The sequence below is a fragment of the Hetaerina americana genome, unplaced genomic scaffold (assembly GCF_022747635.1).
Source record: "Hetaerina americana unplaced genomic scaffold, ioHetAmer1.1.p SCAF_10, whole genome shotgun sequence".
NCBI lineage: Eukaryota > Metazoa > Arthropoda > Insecta > Odonata > Calopterygidae > Hetaerina > Hetaerina americana.
The window spans coordinates 6,912,281-6,933,819 of record NW_027286070.1 but is presented as its reverse complement, the minus strand read 5'-3'; the positions used below and the strand labels follow the sequence as shown (position 1 = coordinate 6,933,819).

The 21,539-nt window shown below is 36.5% G+C and overlaps 3 protein-coding genes across 3 annotated transcripts in view; 1 reads left to right on the top strand and 2 right to left on the bottom strand.

Annotated features, from left to right (window-relative positions):
• LOC139700213 (protein Aster-B-like) overlaps positions 1 to 4,155 on the bottom strand; it is a 68,262-nt gene extending 64,107 nt beyond the window's left edge. Inside the window, exons 1-2 of the mRNA XM_071598814.1 lie at positions 3,780 to 4,155; positions 3,512 to 3,565 (exon numbers count right to left, since the gene is read on the bottom strand). Of these exons, the coding sequence (XP_071454915.1) occupies positions 3,512 to 3,565; positions 3,780 to 3,817 (92 nt within the window). The 5' untranslated portion in view covers positions 3,818 to 4,155. The remainder of the gene's footprint in view (positions 1 to 3,511; positions 3,566 to 3,779) is intronic.
• Positions 4,156 to 5,848: 1,693 nt separating this feature from the next.
• Positions 5,849 to 7,413, top strand: Tbcb (tubulin-binding cofactor B). The gene is made up of 6 exons (XM_071598362.1): positions 5,849 to 6,053; positions 6,128 to 6,271; positions 6,395 to 6,488; positions 6,594 to 6,785; positions 6,877 to 6,949; positions 7,107 to 7,413. Exons 1-6 carry the CDS (start codon positions 5,931 to 5,933, stop codon positions 7,219 to 7,221), a joined length of 741 nt encoding a protein of 246 aa, XP_071454463.1. The 5' UTR covers positions 5,849 to 5,930; the 3' UTR covers positions 7,222 to 7,413.
• Positions 7,410 to 20,908, bottom strand: Tango4 (transport and golgi organization 4). Its single transcript, XM_071598361.1, has 11 exons — positions 20,733 to 20,908; positions 20,511 to 20,617; positions 20,178 to 20,386; positions 19,399 to 19,563; positions 18,058 to 18,230; positions 16,900 to 17,049; positions 15,857 to 16,051; positions 14,364 to 14,482; positions 14,009 to 14,210; positions 12,528 to 12,659; positions 7,410 to 7,766 (listed from the first exon to the last, which is right to left on the bottom strand). The coding sequence occupies exons 1-11, from the start codon at positions 20,739 to 20,741 to the stop codon at positions 7,707 to 7,709; spliced, it is 1,521 nt and encodes a 506-aa protein (XP_071454462.1). The 5' UTR covers positions 20,742 to 20,908; the 3' UTR covers positions 7,410 to 7,706.
• Positions 20,909 to 21,539: the final 631 nt, after the last annotated feature.

Below are 21,539 nucleotides of genomic sequence, written 5' to 3'. Positions count from 1 at the left end.
GGTGCCAAAAGACCTCAATTTCATGCAAAAAAGAGACCGTGTTGACGTCGCAAAAGACATGATTTGCGAGGCTGAATCCGATCCCACATTCATCAAAAGGATCATTACTGGAGACGAGACGTGGGTTTATGAGTACGACACGCAATCCAGACATCAGGCAAGTGAATGGCGTTCACCAAATGAGCCGAGACCAAAAAAACCACGTCGTTTTCAGTCAAAAAAGAAGGCAATGCTGACGGTTTTCATGGATTACAACGGTGTAGTGCATCATGAATTTTTGCCAGAAGGCCAGACAGTAAACAAAGAGTATTATTTGGGCGTTATGAGACGTTTGCGTGAAGCAATTCGCCGAAAGAGACCAGAAATGTGGGCAGAAAACTCGTGGATTTTGCACCATGATAACGCACCGTCGCACAGTGCTATCATTATTCGTAATTTTTTGACGAAAAATGCAACAAATACCATCCAACAGCCACCGAATTCACCTGATTTGGCTCCCTGTGACTTCTTTCTGTTCAATCGAGTTAAAAAACCATTACGGGGAACGCGTTTTAGCAGCCGAGAGGAAGTAATGGAAAAATCGCAGGAAGCACTGATGGACATACCGAAAACCGAATATAAAAAATGTTTCGAGGATTGGATCAAGCGCTGGCATAAGTGTGTTGCAGTCGATGGGGATTACTTTGAAGGGGACAATATAGATTTAGATGAATAAATTCCGGGAAATTTTTGATCAAGGTAGTATGTCATTTCATCACAGCATCTTGTTTATTTATTTATTTAGCCTTAGTCCGAAAACAGCACTCTGGCCTTTAAATCGGACTATAAACAAAGAATAACAATCGAGATGATTACAAACACCCAAGCCCTAGGTGGAAGAAAACCCACCCAGGCAGGAATCGAACCCGCGACCCATGGATTGGCAGACGAGGACGTTACCCTGCCGCCACCGAGGCCGGCCCAAAATTTCAGGGTTTAAGAGAACGCCTCGATAGCTTAACTGGCTAAAGCACTCGACTAGACATCCTGGTCACGGTGAATGATTTTTACACTCTGAAATTGTTGTATTGAAAATTAGCATTGAGCTTGCTGCTCTACTAAACGATATGAGAAAGAACTATTGCGGCCAATGCTTGCCAGAACATTGACATGAATAAATTGTTGTATGTAACGACTGGAATACATTTTTTTAAATTTCATATTGTTATTTTACAATGGTAAAATATAAGATGGGATTTGATTGCAATATGTGATATAAATGTGAATGAAACATTTTACCACCTTAAAAATGAAAGTCATTTGAAAGAATAAAAAACCCTAGAGCTTGGTGAGGGATTTCGGACTCTCTCTTCCTATACGATATAGTTCCCAGTATTACTTTGCAGAAGCGATCTATGTTTTAAACAATGCAATTCGTATTTCTACATAAAATATTCATTTAATCGACCTTGGTTTCAATGCGTAGCAACATCATCAGGTGCACATACAGGGATTGCATTTAATATACACCCTTGGTGGATGGGGTGGAAGTTTTGGACATCGATGGTCGTTGGCGGGTTTTTTGGGAGGGGGAAACAGTGGGATGGGGGTTGGAAAGGATGACGTAGGAGTGTCAGAGGGAGGGAGTGGGGGAGGAGGAACCATGGTGTTCTGGATACAGAAACTATAGCACAGATTTTGGAGGAAAACAACACGTCATTAAGTACTTCAACGTTAGAACTTTCCATTATTTCTAATTGCTCTAATTACAAGCATCTTCTGGGCACCAAGCATGAGTGGGACTTCATTCCCAAAGTTTTGCACGTGGAAAAAAGGGACTATGGCTTGAAACCCTCAAGTAATTAGAAATAATGGTAAGTTTGAATTCTAGCTTTGAAATACTTAATGATGTGTTGTTTACTTCCAATGCAACCCTTGTCAACCTCCTATGCTAACAATATTCACTCTGTGCGACGGGGTGCCTGCATCCTGAAAATCGCGATCCCTCTATATTAAATGCAATCCAAGTATGTGCACCTGATGATTACATTATGAACCTAGGTTGTCTAAAAGAATATTTTATGTGGAAGTACAAGTATATTATTTGAGAGACTCTCTTCCTGCTAGAGCTTACAGAATTCGGACAATATTAAGCAGTTGGTCATTAAACACATTCTGGCTACTACACTAACTAAAGTGGTCACAATGAAGCATGCAAAGCAGTAAGCATTGGCAAAATATGTAAATACCATCAATGCAAAATAGAAAATCTTCACAACCAGTGCATATGGAGACTCATTCTTAATAGGTAACTAAAATCAGAGCCCTCACATTTAAGCTCTCAGACTGAATAGGATGCAAAACAAAAAGAGATAAGGAATATGGTGTACCAGAGGATCATGCCCCCCTCAGGGTGGGAACAGGCAATTTACTTTCATATCCCCATTACAGAGAAACAAATCAAGTCATTCCTACCTCTACCACTATAAATTTAAGTGTCAAATATAAACTGCTATAATTTAAAAGAGGTTAACAACAGTGCAGATAATTATAAATCAAGAGCATAACATTGCCTTAGATATAAGATATCATTGCTACCTTAGAGCTAATATAAGGTATATACGATTCCTGTGAATTCTTACCTCATGTTGAAATAAAACGGAGAATTGATTTGGATACTAGTCTACGATTTCTTTTGGGTCGATTAACTGACGGTGATGAACTAACTAGCTTAAAAAGATAATTAATAGGGGCATGCACTCTGAAAGTTATTTAAAAATTGTGCCAATTTACCGAGCATTAATTCTTTCTGAAAATGTGATTCCACGGTAGCAATATACACCATTAAGCGAGACAATTTGAATGTTTTACTTTTTACCTAAATGCTCTGCACTGTGAAAGTATCACAAGAATAAAAATACAGAAACTTACAAGTTAACAGAAAATTTGGCTCATGGAATTATCATAAGGAAAAAACCAAATATGGCCAATCAATCTAATATAATACATTTCGCGGAACTCCCTCCAAAACCTTATTAAGCAGCTTTGGCCGATAGAATGATATCGTTCAATTGATGATGATGATCCAAAGGTTCAAAACGGGTTTCCTTTCATTACCGAACGTAATTTTTATAAGATAAGAGTTGATTGGGAATTAGGTGACCCAAATACCTACTACAAAAGTCCATGGTTAAAGTGGTCGAGTAAGGTATCTTTTGCCGGTCAAGATATTAGAGGGAACCAACGCTGTTTATAAATAAGAATATCGCCCCTCTAAATAATTCATTCCATACATCCAATAGCCTTGGAAAATGCTATTACCATATTTGTTTCGTTCAGAATTTAAGGCTTCTTTTGGAAACATTTCCTAGATCTAAGAATTCACCATATTCAAACGCGACTGTACAATCATATGACAGTTTCAAGATGTCAGTTAAGCGAGAACTAATGATGACTGATAAAGACTTGCCTTTAATTAACTGCAAAGAACACAATCACATAGTTTTTATCAAGAAATAATGAAAACATTTACCTTTCCTCTGGTGCATCTTCCGGAGGATTAGGGTTGGGATTTTCATGTTCCACACTACTTGTAAAATAAGAAGTATAACAATCACTAAACATGAAGAAAATAAAAGAATCGGGAAGATCCGAAAGTGTACGTGGTAAATGAAAAATATAAACGATAGATAAAATAATTGTGGTAATGCCTTCAAAGCTAGAAAAGAAAAATATATTTAGCCCAGCCTTCATCATATTATAGACAAACAAATTTAAACTAGAGCAAATTCGCAACTTACATTAATGTTGCTGGAGAACTGGATTCACTGCTATTCATGGTACGAAAAATAGGGGTTTACTTACAAACGAACGAACCGAAGAAACAATAAATCTGAGACTAAAATGCGTATGACTGCCTTATCACCGAAACTTAATAAATAGATTAAATAAAGGCATATTTCATACGAACGCCATGTTAAGTACATCCAGAGGACTTGAGAATGGATTGCCGAAATTATCTCGATTCGCGTCACGCAATGTCATTTTCCCTACTTAATAATGACGACAGCCAAATCCCGAATCTGAAAGCAAAGCTAACGAATTCACTTCCTATCCCTGCATTTTTTTCTCTGGATAATACCTTGACCAAGGTTCGTCCACTCCTATGTTAAGACCTTTAACTCTGTTTTCTTTGGGATACCCGCTCGAAGAGGACGTTGTTTTACAAGGAAACTCTGTCATAGTTACATTATTGGTGGATAGGTAGCGCGGACATAGAATAAATGCACCGAGAATAATATATCGTCTTCCATATTTAAATCGTTCTTTCTTATTATTGTCAGACCATAGTTATTGGTTAGCCCTTTTTCGACCCTATCGTCATCTACGAGAGGGTTTCTCAACTATAGAATCCGACCATCCTCTCTCTCTTAAAATTTAGCGTCTTCAAGGGAGGGAATCCGTTTTCATTTCAAACTGAATCTTGATGGCCATCGTATATTTGAAAGAAGCTCACATTTCTGTGCTCTTATCTTAGTGAACATTTCCGAATTGAGCTGTGGAACCTGGAGGATGGTGTATTTTTGGCTGCGAATCCAGAGGAGGTTTGGGAGGAAATAATTCTAAATAGTCGAAGAGTATTGAGAGAAAAGTAAGTTGCGCAATAAAATTCATTCCTAACAAAGCCACGCGCACATGCTGACAGACAATGATGGTATCATTTTTAGCTTTAATAATCATTAAAAGTCATTTAATTAGTATAAAAACTATATTACATTCGTGCGAAAGTTGATTAATGAAAATCGGTTCTACTGGTTCTAACTGCAGTATGTTCGGGAATTTTTACAATACTTGTACAATTCCATTGTGATGTGTGTTTTGTGCCACATTTTGGCCCGGCAAATGATATTGATTAATATGATCCAGGAAATGTATACATTTCCCTGAATTTGAGTTGTTTTACATGAGGATAACTCGGCAGGACAATTGTCTTTATGGCATTGTTAATCAATTCACACTGCAACGTTTTTACAATATCATGGTTCAAAATTTATTTTTTTAATTACCTGTTTATGTTGCTCTTATAATTTGATTTTCAATAATAATTTTGCGTGTGTTGTGTTTATTACCGTTATCACGTTTCATTCAAGGAGGTTCTTTATCCTCACAGACTCATTTGTCCCCAGCATCATTCCAGAAAATGCATTTAAATATAGCGGCTCAAGTTTTTTTTAATTGTTGCTTATGGATGGATACAACATGCTTTCCAATTTTGAAATTGAATACAGAGGATATTCTCCATTTTTACAATGAGCTATATTCTTGAACACTAATGAAAATATTTAAATATACTTCCATAGAGCATATGCCATTGTTCCGCATTGACAATTATTTTAATTTTTAGAACGTATTCGCTATTGTCCAATATTCAAGTAAACACTATTCCAAATTAGTTTAAGCTATTCATGTTTGCAGTAATACCTTTGGTGTGACATTCACACCTTTTAAATGCCACATCTTCGCGCTGTACTCACGGCAAACCTATCAGTACATCACAGTGATGACTGGAGTTTGAAAATTCCTCACGGTCGCATGAATCGATTAAAAGGTGAAATCAAGTAAATTCCTATTCGATTATATTCTTTAAGTAGGGCCATTACAAAATCACAATTAGTATAGAATATTGCGTATAAAGCTCTTCGAAAGAGAGCATGTTGAATCTTCGGCATATTACATATTATCTTGTTTTCAAGGCAAGGTGCGCCAAAACCTTGGCGAGAAAACTGCCAAGTTCACATGGAAAGTAACATGCGAGATGCGCATGCTATAGCCAATCACCTGACGTCTCAGAATTGTGCTGTTACCGCAGTCTATTGTTTCATGCAGCAGATGAAGATATAAAAGTTTTGCTTAAAATATTTATTTGTCTTTTAAACCAAATTTAGCATAAAATGGCTTCTGAATTTCAAGTTGTGACTGCACCTTACGTCAATGTTACAATTAGTACATCCAGTCAATCTGGCGGGTTTCTTGAGAGGAGGTTTGACAAGGGAATTACGGTGGCAGAACTCAAGGTACGTGCTTCCGAAAGTGTACGCCCACCCGCTATTTTTATGAAAAATGTTCACTTAATCAAATATATTTTCAGGCCAAGCTTGAATTACTAACCGCTGGAAAAAGTGACTCAATGAAGCTAGAAATATACAACAAAGAAGATAAATTAGTATGCATTTTACAACCGAATACAGCTGTCCTCGGGTCTTTCCCGGTCGACGATGGGATGAGATTACATGTAAATTAATCCTATCGATAATAATATATGGATCGATACCAGCCTAAAGAAATTATTTATGGGACTCAATACCCGGAGTTATAAGATAAGCCACCTAATTCTTATGCTTTTATGCATTCGCAGGTTATCGATAAATTTGAGTTACGGCACGAAATAGAAGATACATCTAAGGTCGAAAAATTTAGTCTTTCAGAGGAGGAGTATGCCAAGCGCCAAGGTAATTTAAATAAAATATTTTGAACTGGTGAATATACTGGTGGTATTTTTATTCCTGAGTTTTTCCCCAATTATGCTACCTTAAATGCAACATTTTATGTTGTAGACACCCTAAAGGCATACTTGGAGAAGAACAAATTAGGCAAATACAACGAAGAAGAAATGAAAGCAATAGAAGAACAGAAAAAGAAAGATGAGGCTGAGGAAAGAGCTGCTGGTGAAGCGATAATCGCAGGTAGTAGATGCGAAGTTCGGGTTATTGGTCAGCCAACCAGAAGGGGTACCGTGATGTATAGTGGTAAGGGTTTTTTTGAAGGGTATGCCTGATGGTTATTTCACCTTAATATCGTGGTATCAGTCAGCTGATTTGCTTCTTTGATTATTTTCAGGGACAGTGGAATTTAAAAGTGGATGGTGGATTGGTGTGAAGTATGATGAGCCTCTAGGAAAAAATAATGGGACGTAAGTACATAGATATTGAGTGGCTGAGAGATTTTGCCAGGGATTTATTTGCCAAATGTACCCTGTGTTAAATTATATAGATGCTCCTCCAAGCCTGTAATGTTTTAACCATTTGCACTATCCAGAAAATATATCTTTCGAATTTCTTTATTTTTAGAGTACAGGGGAAAACATACTTCGTCTGTCCACCAAAGTATGGCGGCTTTGTTAAACCAATTAATGTATTTGTGGGTGACTTTCCAGAGGAGCTTGACGAATTGGATGAAATGTGAACTTACACCACTAAATTTACTGCAACAGGAGATCTGTTCTAAGTCTAGTTGATCTACATTCCTTCAACAAACGCTTTTTTAATGCACAAAGGTGCACCACATGATCCTTTTATCTTAATGCTTTAATTTTGATATGCTTTTTTATGTTAATTAAATTTGTATCTGTAAATAAAGGAATATTATTCAAAGAGACTTGGCATAATTTATTTCAAATAATTGATTTTTATGTTCATTTCACTCCATGGGTGTTTGCACATTTAATCAATAATAAAGAAAGTAATACCCACGGGACTGTTACATATTTGTACACCACAATGGCTGTATTTGTTGAGGAAGCCTATTTCACAGGTCCCATCACAAACTAAACACTGATTCTTGATCAGTCTTTTCACTCCACTTTTATACCTTCACATGCACTAAAAGTTTCTGGAATTGATTACATAAGCACACTGGATAAAACAAGAGTGGCAAAAATATGCCCATATTTAATATTTTCTTCTCTTTATTATCTCTGGTCTCCAGTGAATGGGGTTGGTCTCCTCGGTCTGAAATTACAAAGGAGAATGGATTACACTTAAAAGGTATTTTAGATGTGGAAAATTTGATTAATGCAATATTCCTGTATTATCATGAAAGACATTGTGGAAATTAGGGATTTTGAAAAAAAAAATTTAGTTGAACTTTCACAAAGGAATATATGTGAATGACTCATAAATGACTGTGTTTTCTTGCCATTGCAATGTGCACACTTGTCATTTGTTAAGGCCTACTGAGGCAGCAAAAACGAATCCATCAGTTACCAAAAGAGGGGCAATTTGTTCCATATTCTGATTTCCTATCAGTCAACCAGGTAATGGATATAAAATTGCTTAAAAAAAGTATCTGAATTCACTCCAAATCTGAATGATAAATTTTTCTGGATAAATAATTTACTTTCCCATTAAGTAAAAAGATTATCCAGCCTATCAACTCTAAATGAATTTCATGAAGTGCAAGTCACTGGATTTGTCAACAGAATCTTTCATTATTGTATACTGTAAAAAACACTACTCAGCAAAACTGAATTTACAGACTCCAAAATGCGGCAAGCACAAGTATGGACATGATCACGAAGCTCTAAAAAATTACCATTTACCATATGCTTTTTAAAAAAGCTTTTTTCTTGATACCAGAGTATCCTAAAATAAATTTTACCTGACTTTAATGACCTGGTGCTGTAGCTGTGACTTTGATACCACTGCATTTCTAAATTTCACACTTCAATAATGATTATATTAACCTATGATGATGCCCATTGTGGTTTCCTGTCAATCGCATTTATGGACAAATATTATTACCTTTACCATCCCTTAACAAAGAAAGTTCCAAAGGAGTGTCTCTTATTGTGTTCAAGAACACAAGTCCTAATAATTAGCAAGCTGACTCATATTCCAAAGAAACTGCGGGAGATGCCGCAACAGTAACTTTTAACGGAGTCATCCGCTAATGTGCATTCCAATGCAACAATTTCAGAGTGTAAAAATCATTTGCCTTGACTGGGATTCGAACCCAGATCCCTCAATATGCACATTAGCGGATGACTCCGACAAACAATAAGTTTGATTTTGCATGCAGCTTAAGTGGCTCTCAGAATCATCAACAAGAGAATGGAGAGCAGGTCAAATGATTACTTAGGGGATATTCAGTTTGGGTTCAGAAAGGGCAGAGGCACGCGTGATGCCATTTCGGTAATGACATCACTAATAGAGGGGAATATAGAATACAATCAGGACGTATTTGCCTGGTTCATAGATTTTGAAAAGACATTTGATAGAGTGAAGTAGGAAAACCTAATGAATATATTGCAGAAATTAGGACGAAATAGGTGGCTAATCTGCAACTTGTGCATGTCTCAAACTGCTCAGGTGCAAGTGAGGGATGTAGAGTCCGGAGGGGCAGTGTTAGGAGAAAAAGTAAGGCAGGGTTGTCAAATATCACCTGTACTGTTCAATGTATATGTGGAGAAAATGATTAATGAGGCATGGAAAGACCTGGAAATAGGAATGAAAGTCAGGGGGAATTCATAAAATCAGATTTGCTGATGACCAAGCTCTAGTTAGTTAGCCAGCCAAGGAGTTGCAAGCATTGCTGAGTAAATTGGAAATTCAGTGCGATAAATGTGGGATGAGAATTAATATAAATAAAGCAAAGGTTATGAGATATTCCAGAAAGAGAAAGGCTAACCTTAACATTAAAATAGGAGGGCAAAAATTATCTCATGTGGAACAGTTTACCTCTTGAATGTGTTTTAGACCAAAATGGTCCAAGTAGTAGGGATATAAGGAAAACACTTGTGTTAGGCAAAGAACTTTCACAAGGAGGAGGGAGTTGATGACAGGGACATTGAGTAATGATGCTAAGAAAAGGCTCACCAAAACTTTGATATAGAGCGTAGCTATGTACGGCGCGGAAACGTGGTCATTGAAGCAGGCGGATAGACGTAAATTGGAGACTTTCAAAATGTGAGAGTGGAGAAGGTGAAGTGGACAGACAGGAACATTAATGAGGAGATGCTAGGCATAGTGGGGGGGAGAGAGGATTGCTGGGAGAAATCATGAGAGGACAGGAAAAATGGATTCAAATCATATCGAGTGGGCTGTTGAAGACTGTGATAGAAGGGACAATGTTAGGCAAGCGAGGAAGGGGCAGGAATAGGAAAGGGATATTGGAATGAATGAAGGGAGCAAGGAAGTATGAGGAGATGACGAGGGACTTTGTTTGGTTAGGATGTTGGGTAGTGTTTTGCTAGGAGAGGCAAATGTATTACCATTTTGTACCCTTGTATACTAGGTCTGTTGAAAATGTTCCCTAACTTTTGAATAGCACATCTCCAGTGGGTTATTTTTTAATCCACTTGGAGGTGTTGTCGGTGTAAACTTCCCACAATAATCATGTTAGGCAAGCGAGGAAGGGGCAGGAATAGGAAAGGGATATTGGAATGAATGAAGGGAGCAAGGAAGTATGAGGAGATGAAGAGGGACTTTGTTTGGTTAGGATGTTGGGTAGTGTTTTGCTAGGAGAGGCAAATGTATTACCATTTTGTACCCTTGTATACTAGGTCTGTTGAAAATGTTCCCTAACTTTTGAATAGCACATCTCCAGTGGGTTATTTTTTAATCCACTTGGAGGTGTTGTCGGTGTAAACTTCCCACAATAATCGCCTTCGACCACTTTGTTGATACCTTGTTTTGCAGATATGTTACGGCTATTCTGCAAGAAACTCCGAAAATCCTTCATGGAAACTTTTGAGTTTTATACCAAGGCATATGGTGAGGATGCTATGAAATGTAACGCATGCTATAAGTGGCTTACCCGGATCAAAAAGGTGGGGCAATCAATGGAAAACAACAAGCATTCCAGAAGACCATCAATGTTGACTAATGATTCTCACATTGAGAAAATGAACGATATTGTCCGTGCAAATTGGCATTTGACTGTCAGGGAACTGGCAGAAGAGTGTCGCATCTCGATTGGTTCATGCCATGAAATCCTGACTGAAAGATTGATGATGAATTGAGTTGCCACCAAATTTGTGCCTCTCAGATGACAGCAGACCAGAAACAACATCGAATCCCCATGATTGGTTCACTGCCGATAGCTCATGCTCCTTTAATGGCAGTTTTAAGTACGTTTATTATGCCTAACTATATAATTTCGAAGTTTATTCTACCATTGGAGTCTAGATAATTAAGAAAAAGCATCCAAATGGCTGAACATTAAGCTCTGGGTCTCAGATGAAATTGGTCATTGGCCAAGATGTAGTTGAATGAAAGATGTAGTTGCATATTATTGAAACAAAAAAGACCCAGCCAATCGGTAAGTATATGTATAAATGAAAATAAAATACATATGTGCCCTCCTAAATTCAAAACAATCATTCAATAATCATATAATTGTGAAGGTGGACAACAAAACTAAATAAATATGGAAAATAATTAACAAATCAAAATTTTCCAAGAATTTCCATCTGGTTTAAAACTAATGGTTGCAAATGGTAATATGGTGGAACCTTGCCCAATGAGCATCTCCCCAGCGAGTACTTAACATAATGAGCAAAAGTATTGGTCCCGAAAACGACTTGTTTAATGGGCAACTCTTTGCATACCTGGAGAGGGGAATTCCCAGAGTCATTGATGGCCTGATACTGCTATTTGTCTCTAGCAGTCATTCTGCTAGCATCTTAACGATGCCAGTGATAACAGATTTTTCCAAATTTGTGTTCACACATATTATTAATGATGTTTTGAGCAAAGTTTAATAATATTGAGGGTTACCCGCCAGAATGTTTTTAATGGTGACCAGATAAGACACCTAAGGCCAGAGTTGTATTTAAAATATAAAAATGAGTTGTTCAACTAATGTGCAATACACCATGTCCCACTCTTTTAAAAAAAAAGCTTTACATTCTACCTCTCCCATGACTGTGTATATATGCTGCAATTATCAGCGTTATGCATATCTTTAAGGCCAAAGAAGAAATGACAATTATTATCAGTCAATATCAGACGTGCTAAAAACATACACCCAACTTATGCCAGAACAAGGAATATTCTTGCAGCACTTGAACTTAAAAATATGGTCCTTATGATATCTAAAAGGCTGCCTGGTGGCATAAAAACTGTAAATAAATTTCTGTGTTTAAATGTCAACTTCATCAATATCAAATAGAAATATTTTCTACACTGTCGATGAACTCATAGAGCAATGATTGAGGCATATTTTCATGATGTGTCATTTTTCTATGTACAAACAAATTGCCAGAGAAATATATATATATATATATATATATATATATATATATATATATATATATATATATATAATACATATTTATATAATATATCATAAAATATAAATTATATATCATATAATAAATATATTACATAAATTATTATGGATTGAAGTTTCTTAAAAATTACAGGGCTACTTTCTGAGGATACTCTGTTATGTATTTTGTTCAAATAGGGTTTTGTCAACTGTACATTGGATGTCTAGACACTCAAGGCTTTTTGCTCACCATGTAAAGTCATTTTGAGCAATTAGGCGTGCACAAGAATAATGGTGAAAAATACTTAGGGGGGTTACATGCGTCAGATCCGGATTTCATTCAATTCCGACATCCTCAGACCTCATACAGTCCAGATTAGTGAGGGGTTACTAAACTTCTAACAAATACGTTCTTTGTCCACATCTAAAGGCATTTTCAGTGTTTTCTTTCAAGACCTTTGATATACTATAACAATGTGAGGGAGAACTTTTATACTCACCGCTGTCTCATCTTCCTTGTAAATTTTTATGGTTTTATCTGCCTCAGTGGTGATTAAGCGGCTACTGCTCTGGTCAAAAGTCATTGCAAAAATACCACTTTCACTATCCATTGATCCAGGCTGAACTGGAGCCTGCAAGAATGAAAAAAATTGATTCATACTGTTACTGGTTATGCAGAACACTAACAAAATATATTTCATATACACATGGAACTTGCAGCTAAGTTATTAATCATTGATATATGCAATATTAATTATGTGGCTATTTTGGAAGTATTTACACAAGATGCATACTTTTTTTCTCAACAATTATGAAATTAAAGGTTTTCCATATGAAATCACCAAGGAGCTATGGAATGAACAGCAATAATTTATTAAATCATAGATCAACCACCCTTAGATATACTATTATACCCATGATATGATTGCAACTTGCCAAACAAGATCAGCACATTTACTCTTGGTCCTTTCGAAAACATACTAATTGGAGTCCACTGTAAATATATGCCTTCCAAAACCATTTAATCATAAAGAAAAAGAGTCAAGAAAAATTAGCAGTCAGTGTGAAATATGAACATTCCAAGTACAGACCTCATTGACTTCATACCAAGTGAGGACCTGAGTCCCAGTGGACCCACTTTTAAAATTGATTCCTGGTAACAACATTTATCACCCAAGAAATAAATGAATAAATATTGAATAAGAATAATAACTAATAATAATTAATAATATTAAAACTGAGCAAGAATTGTTTATATTAAAAAATAAAATAATTTTAAATTGAAAGGAAAATGAAATATTTATTTCAAAGTCAATATTTGGGTAAAACAAAAAATATAAAAACAAATAAATTTGCAAACACAAAAAATTGCTTCAGAAGAATTATTAATTTTTTTCCAAAGAACAGGAGTTGAATGCTCCTACGTAAAGGGCATTAAAAATAAGTCTTTACAACCATTGTCTTATTGCTATGGCACAGGAATAGTCACAAATAGGCTTATCTAACATACCAACACTCATCTTGTTAGCATTGCAGAACAAATTTATTGGAGACTTGGAACTAAGTTTCCTCACCTGAAATATCATGCTCATGATACATATATAAAAGTATGACACACTTCTTTGGTTTTGGCAAATGCATGTATTGGTCTAGAACTTAGAAACTATTGGATTGATTGGAAAAATTGGAACTAGAACATAGAAAGGCTATGACATTCCAAACAATTAGTTTATTTATAAATTGATCAAGTGCATTTTTTTACAAAATAGTAGGAAAAAAACAAAAATTCAAAGCCATTTTTTGATTTCTCAAATCATGAATGAGGACATATGCAGCTAAATTAATTGAACATAATATTTGAGAATTACACACAATTTCTCATTAGCTTTTCATGTTCTCCTAATCTTTTGCCATCAAGATCAGTGACATTCATGTGTTTTTGGGTGTAAATTGCAAAATGGGAGTAATTTAGGGCATTCACCTGCAAGCGCTGGAAGTTGTAACCAGTCTTCCAATCCCACAAATGAAGAGTTCCATTGTCACCTCCAGACACAAGCACTCCATCCTGGTTGGCAGCCAAGCAGTTGATGATGGCATTGTGCCCAGGCAAATTCTGGACAAATCGACCATCAGGGCAGCGCCACTGCTTGATGTTGTCAGGGGATGCTGATGCAAACATGTACCTACAAAGTAAAGACATTTTTGCTTTTGAGGTAAGACTCATGATTACAATCTGGAATTTGAAAATTTACTTCACCCTAAGTTATATAAACTGGCCGTTATCATTTCCTTTTAACCAAGGGTGATTCGAAAGAATCAAATGAGATATGACTCACAGGCTTGGATGTATCACAATGGCACGAACACTCTTCTTGTGATTCGTGAGGGTCGCTTTGGACTTCCCAGCAGCTAGATCCCACAATCGGATGGTGCAGTCGTGGCTTCCAGTGATTACCTGTGCACACATCAAATTAGTATCACTGCAATGGATTGAATTTCTCAATTCATAATTATCCAGAATATCAAGAGCTATAAACCCCCTTCCAGTGAACACTGCATACCAAGGAATGCATTCACACACTTGCTGATTCATGTGGCATTATGAATTTCAATCAGGAAAATTATTGTCCATTCCAATGGAGATGTCCATTCTGCCCATGCAGATGAACTAGCCAGGTTCACTCACAAATACAAGAATTTCACTGTGGAAAAAATCATTTACCTTGAGTGGGAGTCGAACCCACACACCTCATATTGCAGTCAAGTGATTTAGAGCCAGTTAAGCCACTGAGGCACTCTTACACGAGGTGAATTTCTGAGGGTTTCAAAGGAACAGGAGAGTTTATTTATTTATTTATTTTTCAAGCATCTCAGAATCATGATATAAGACATGTCAAGTATGCATAAGGTTAAGATATACATATCTGCATATACTGTTACATACTGGAAAGAAATAAACATCCTTTACACTATAAACAAGGAAAAATAAGGGAAATCTACTGTAGGAACTTTACAATTATATGTGAAGTCAATAAATGCATAAACAGATTAAAAATCTGAACTGTAACATCAGTTTCGCCACTATCTTTTAATACTACAAAACTATTGGCTTCATTTGTGTTTGACAATTTTTTGTTCAACTGTTAAATGCTATGCACTAAGAACGAATAACAAATTCTATCAATATGAAACTGGAAAGGCTTCGCAACATAACACTAGGTACATCTATGAGCAGAAAAATATTGATGGATTTTACGAATAATGTAATGAATGATGTCACTCTGCCAATAAGAAAATATGTGGCATGAAAATAATGTAATTTCTAAACTAGGACATTTGTCTTAATCATGAGTTCATTCTGGGAAAAAATGGGATAAAAACACCTAGAATTCTATAGCGAGTCTAAAAGCACTCAAGCATCAAGGGATCCAAGTTAGAATTCCAGTCAAGGCAAATAATTTTCACACTGCTTAATTTCTGCATATGTTTGCCCATCAGCAGGTTACTCTGCTTAAATTACTGCAGAAGAATTTCCCACTATTCACCTGAATAAGTTTACTCAGCATGATGCTAACTCATGGTGAATGAGTTTCTTTCAGTGAATGAATCCTTAAAATTGCTAAAAAGTTCTTGAAATTAAGAAAAATAAAAACTTTTAAGTCAACAAGTATGGTTTTTGCAAAATGATCAACAATGAAATGTAAATCAATGCATAAAGTTTGATATTCTACAATGAGAATGACACAGTCATTCTACTATGGGTAAAGCAGACCTTTGGCAGCCAGTCAGAGTGGAAAATACCCTGTGACCACGGCAGGGACATATGTACCTGAGGCTCCCCACTTTGGCACACGACACTGGCCACCGTGTTTGTGTGCCCCACCAGGGTATGCACGTTGGCCTTGGTGCGCATATCCCACACTCTGGCCGTGGCATCTCGGCCTGCTGTCACCAAAACATCAATACTGGGGTGCAGAGCCAGTGCGTAGACGGCACTCAGATGGCCATGGTAATGCCTGATAACCTGGAAGCCAATAAATAGGAAAATATTCATGTCTCAAATGTCTGCCTATGGTATACATGATAGTGAAATCACACAAAACACATCAATTGTCATGCACCTTTCATCAATGAGCATTATATGTAATATGAACATGATAAAAAAAGTCAAATATTTATATTACACAATTCTTGGGACTTAGAAATTCACACGGTGCTTTGGAAAACTACATAATACAACCAGGAAACATTGTTAAGCAGCAGAGAAGAAAGTAGGAGTGATAATAATTATGCATTGTATTTATTTCTTCTGAACCCTCAAAATGATAATTTCGGTAAGACAATTCAAACTTTTGATATCTTTTCAATACAAATCATATTTTTTCTATACATTTCTATACGCATCTTTACATAAATTATTTAATTATTATATCAATCATTTCACTTTTAATGATATAAAGTATTTTTATAAATGATATTTTAAAAATATTTTGCACGCATAACAATAAAAATGTTGGCTTCGACTAAATGTTATAATTCCATCATGAAATCATAAAATTTACTAATGCACATGGGATGCTAAGTGATGTAGAACCATAAATATAAACCATACCCCGATGTCTTGAAGGCATGAATATTTTCAATGATAAAAACAAAATTTCTGTTAAATTTCATCAAAAACACACTAATTATCTCAATATAAGTATAAAAAAGAAGACACAAAGAAAAAAATAGCATTTGCATAACTTTTCCACATAGTGAGTATGTTCAGGGCATAGAGTGAGTAGCAGTGAGTGTTTTCATTTTACATTGTATACAAATTAGAACACGGAGTGTGCTCAATGAATACGTTCCATTTGGGATGCCCTTTACCTTGTTGTATTCCAGATCCCAGCATTTCACTTGCCTATCCTCTCCACAGCTGAAGAGGTAAGGATGTCGAGTACTCACAGCCAGTCCCCTCACACTGCTTATGTGCCCCGTCAGCGACAGCTTCAACTTCCCACTGCCAAGGTCCCATATCTTAATTTAGGAAAATCATAAAAATTCAATTTTACCAGTAGCAAAAATGACTATCACAGCAACCTGAAATGAAGAAACTTTGCTCTTTTGGTGTCAGATTTTTCAATGATGTCTAAAAAAAAGTACAGGCAAAATGAAAAATATACTGAAGCATGAAAGCAATGTTTTAGCAGTGATGAGAGAAAGGCACAAGAGACATTAAGGTTTTCCTCTTTTGAATGGATTGAAACACTGTCAGGCATGATACCATTACAGCAGGTTTCAGGGTACATGTGTCAGTATTTATTTATTTAGCATTAGTCCAAAAAGAGCACTTCAACCTTTACATCGGACTTGAAAAATTGATATAACAATTTGACAAATACATACACCCAAGCCCTAGGTGGAGGAAAAACTACCTAGGCAGGAATCGAACCCGCAACCTCTGGGTTGGCAGACGAGGACGTAACCATGCCGCCACTGGGGCCAGCACACACGTATCACAACCAATTCCCAGTATATAAATGATTTCCTCCATAGGATATAAATAGGAGAGACTTGATACTATGCGCATATTTTAATTTGTTAAAAATATGGTTTTCTATGATTAATGATGCCCATAATTATAATACAAGGAGAACTTAAAGAGTAATTAGGGGAATGTCATGAAAAGGAATTGTTGTACACCTAATATTGCCAACAAAAAAAGACCAAATTTTCAGACAATATAAAATAATTATGGCAAAAATCTCAAATCTATGTTGACATAATGTTTATCTGATGATTAGTTTAATCAGAGGTTATATAGCGCAAAGAAATATTAGCCTCTTTTTCTGCAAATGGACACACACCCTCGCATGTATTTCATGATAAGCCAAGGTTGCGCACCCAGACAACAATGATAGCAGAACCTTATTGTAACATCGCGTACTCACTGGCATTAACTTAGCATTAAACAAACAGACATTTCAATGAAGGTTCTTGCATCCTCTGATGTCTCGGGCATGTGGCTATAACACTACTGCTCACCTTAATAACTCTGTCAGCTGACCCAGTGGCAAACCAATCGTTTCCTGGCTCAACCGCCACGCAACGGACCCACCCGAGATGGCCCGATATGACTCTGAACAATTTCCAAGGGGGGTGCCACTTGGGACGAGGCATGGCTGGTGGGCGGCGGGGAATAAGGGCCTGCTGTCCTCCTAGAGCAGGAATGGCAAAGTGGTCAAATGAAAGCCCAGGCAGCATTTTTATGCTTTGCAAGGTGAAAAGGGGCCAAGAGGGGTCATATACAGACACAATACAATGGGATACAACACCAATCCCTCAACACAAAGGTACTGGTCATCAACTACATTAGTGATGATGGTCAAATGTAGGCCTTCCACATCGTAACATTATGGCAGTCACCTGACAGCAAATCAAAACTTAACCGAGGAACAGAGCATAGAACATTACTGAGTTACCCTGTAATACTACCTGTGTAGCCAACTTTTCAACTTAATGCACACCAATGCAAAATTAACCAGGCAGTAGGTAGTAAGTGGATATTTGGATTAATGGGTGTCTTAACAACGGTGCTCATTTTTCACCACTTCCAGCACAGTAAAATTTCAGCATATTCTTGCAACTTAAGCACAAATATGAAGTTTTTACATGTATAAAAACCTCACAAATCAAGATGAAGTCTATAGTGTGGGTGGTATGTTATGCGAACCCTAGAGGCACACTTTAAACTTTGCCAAAAAATACATTTTGCTTGCTTAAATTCAAGTTTCTCTGGGCATAAATAAAAATCATATTTGTTTAATATATTAAGTATATTTAGAAAATAAACTATCCTGCTCAGCATTTCGCTAGTAATCACCAGATATCATACTGGAGCCTTCCTCAAGGAAGAACATGGATTTCCCAGAAAATGAAACAATTTTCTGAAAATAGGGATGCACTATTTCACAATTGAGGTACACCTAAAAAATGTCAGCACTGGCCCAGGAAGTATTACTTCAGGTGCATTAAAAGCTTTACAAATTTCACTAATCAAGAGGAAGCTTGAAAATCACTCACAAGCACAATCGTTTCTTAACTAGATGACTGAGGATCAATATTGAATACTTTCTCTAAGCAATGAAAATCACAAATATCTAAGTATCACAGTAAAAATGAACCTATGAAATGATAAATATTCAGAGAAAATAACGAATGGGTCCTTCTACTTGCCCTTGTTTCAACATAAAGCATACACCCTGTTCTGTCCCTCAATTTGACCAAACCTCATTGGTATACATTTGTCAATACTGCTCATCCTGGCACATCTGTGAGAGCAACAACATGTTATATGCACAAAGCAACACATCCAAAGGCACATACCACCACCAGCTGCCCTGGTGCTGGCCACAACTTGGGACGAAACTGCAGTGCTGGCCATGGTTGGGGCATGCGTTTGCGTGTGGCCCTGCAGGGGTGGTAGGGGGCCGCCCTCCCCAGGTGGCAACAGATGTGCCTCTGACGGGAAGCTTCCAGGAATGGAGGGGTCTGAAATTAATCAAAATACACAATTCATGCCACTCGTTAATGTAACAATTTTCTCAGACATCTAATAACATGGAATATTTCCAAGTTATTAATTTGGATATCTTCAATCAATTAATTTTAATAATAAGATTACTCAATACTCTATGATTTATTAAACAAAATCACCAATGGGAAGGCTAAGTATCTAAAATTGAGAGCACAAAATGTGCATGGGAGCTGACTAACCTACAGTGACTCTCTCATTAAATTTTAGGCTGACCACAATGATTTTTAAGGTTCAAGAAAACTGGTCAAGGGTCATTTATCGCCAGTGAACAAATGGATATTTGAGTACATAGTTTTTTCGATTTACCAATGACACTTTGCATCTTAATAATTTATTTCCATACCATCAAAAATTAATATTGAAGAAAAAATGACAAACTAGAAAATGAAAAAGAATTAATCATATTCATAAGTGAAAGGAAGATAATTACCGTGGATATCTTGAAGAATTATAACATGCTTCACAGTTGAAGTTCGCATAATTTTTAGCATTACGAGAATCAGTGTAGACAAATAAACGTTCGCCAGAATTAAACCATATTATTTTTGACAAAAATTCATAATATTACCTGGTATTCCAGACGGTAATCCTGGAGGAGCAGTGAGAGCAAGCATTTTCGGCTGTTGTTGTGATATATGATGCTGCCCTGGATGGTGCTCTATCGCCAGCTGATTTTGAAGATGATTCATGCCTTCGCGGAGTGCATTTCCCCTTTTCACAGCTTCCATCACAAGACCATATGTATCCCTAATTTTTACTTCCTTCTTTATCTTCTCTCTGGCAAGATAATATTCATGGTAAACATAGGCAACAGACAAGTGCAGGCCACATAAAATGACTTATTTCCAATAAATTTTTTAGCAAGAATCATATGTTGACATTCACGAGTCTGATAACTCACGATTTATCGTCGATAGGAGGAAGCATTCCATGGTCAGACAGAAATGTGTCGTGGGTCCTTTTCAGTGATCGGAACACTAATGTGTGAACCGAATGACGGTGAACCTCCTAAAAAACAGGAGGCAACCAATTTTACTGTTTTCCGAAGGAATCATAGCAATGACTACAGTAGAAATGTACGCCGGCATACAACCAAAGTCAATAAAGTAAGATTTATACCTACCTCTGTCATTTTTCAGTTCGACTGAACCTTACACGGCTGGCCTTAGACGAGTATACGATTATTGACTGATAAAGATTCTTCAACGCAATTTAATTAGCACGAACGACATGGTTCTTGATGAATTAAATACACACTCCAATGAGTGTTGGTTAACAATATTTCGCCTTCACAGCGCGTTCAGGATCCGCAAAGTCGCGTGTCAACTTTTCTTTGCACAACAGAGCTTACGAAATGGGGTGAAACACGTTTTATGCTAACGTTGATAACTCTAAGTTTCAATTGTAGAGGCGACACATGTTAGGTAGTGTAGACTCAATGTGAGATAGAGAAACAGACAGTTTAACGCTTTTCAGTAAAGCTGACAATTGGCTATCAAACGCGGGAAATACTCGTTTTCGGAATAAATACGAATTTATGACATTCAAAAATATACCTGTCCTTCAGGAAATCCTATTGATAGAAACGTGAAATAAATAGAATAAAACTTCTTTCTTTCTGGAGAATTAAATGACCACAAAGGTACAATAATCAGATAATATATTTATAATATCAATTTATATTTACGATATTACGACGAGGGTAACTCTCAAAAGTTACTTTGTGTTTCAAATCGTAATTAGAACTTACATGTAACTACAGGCATAACGACCTTTTGTTGCTTTAGTATTGTTTTAATTAGAAGTATTTTCAACCTTCGTTTGCAGAGGTAAAGAAGGAGGTTCCCGCGTTCACTGGATTTAAGGACTAGTGCCTTATATTTACTATATTAATACTATAACTATATATATATAGTATTATATTTCAGGG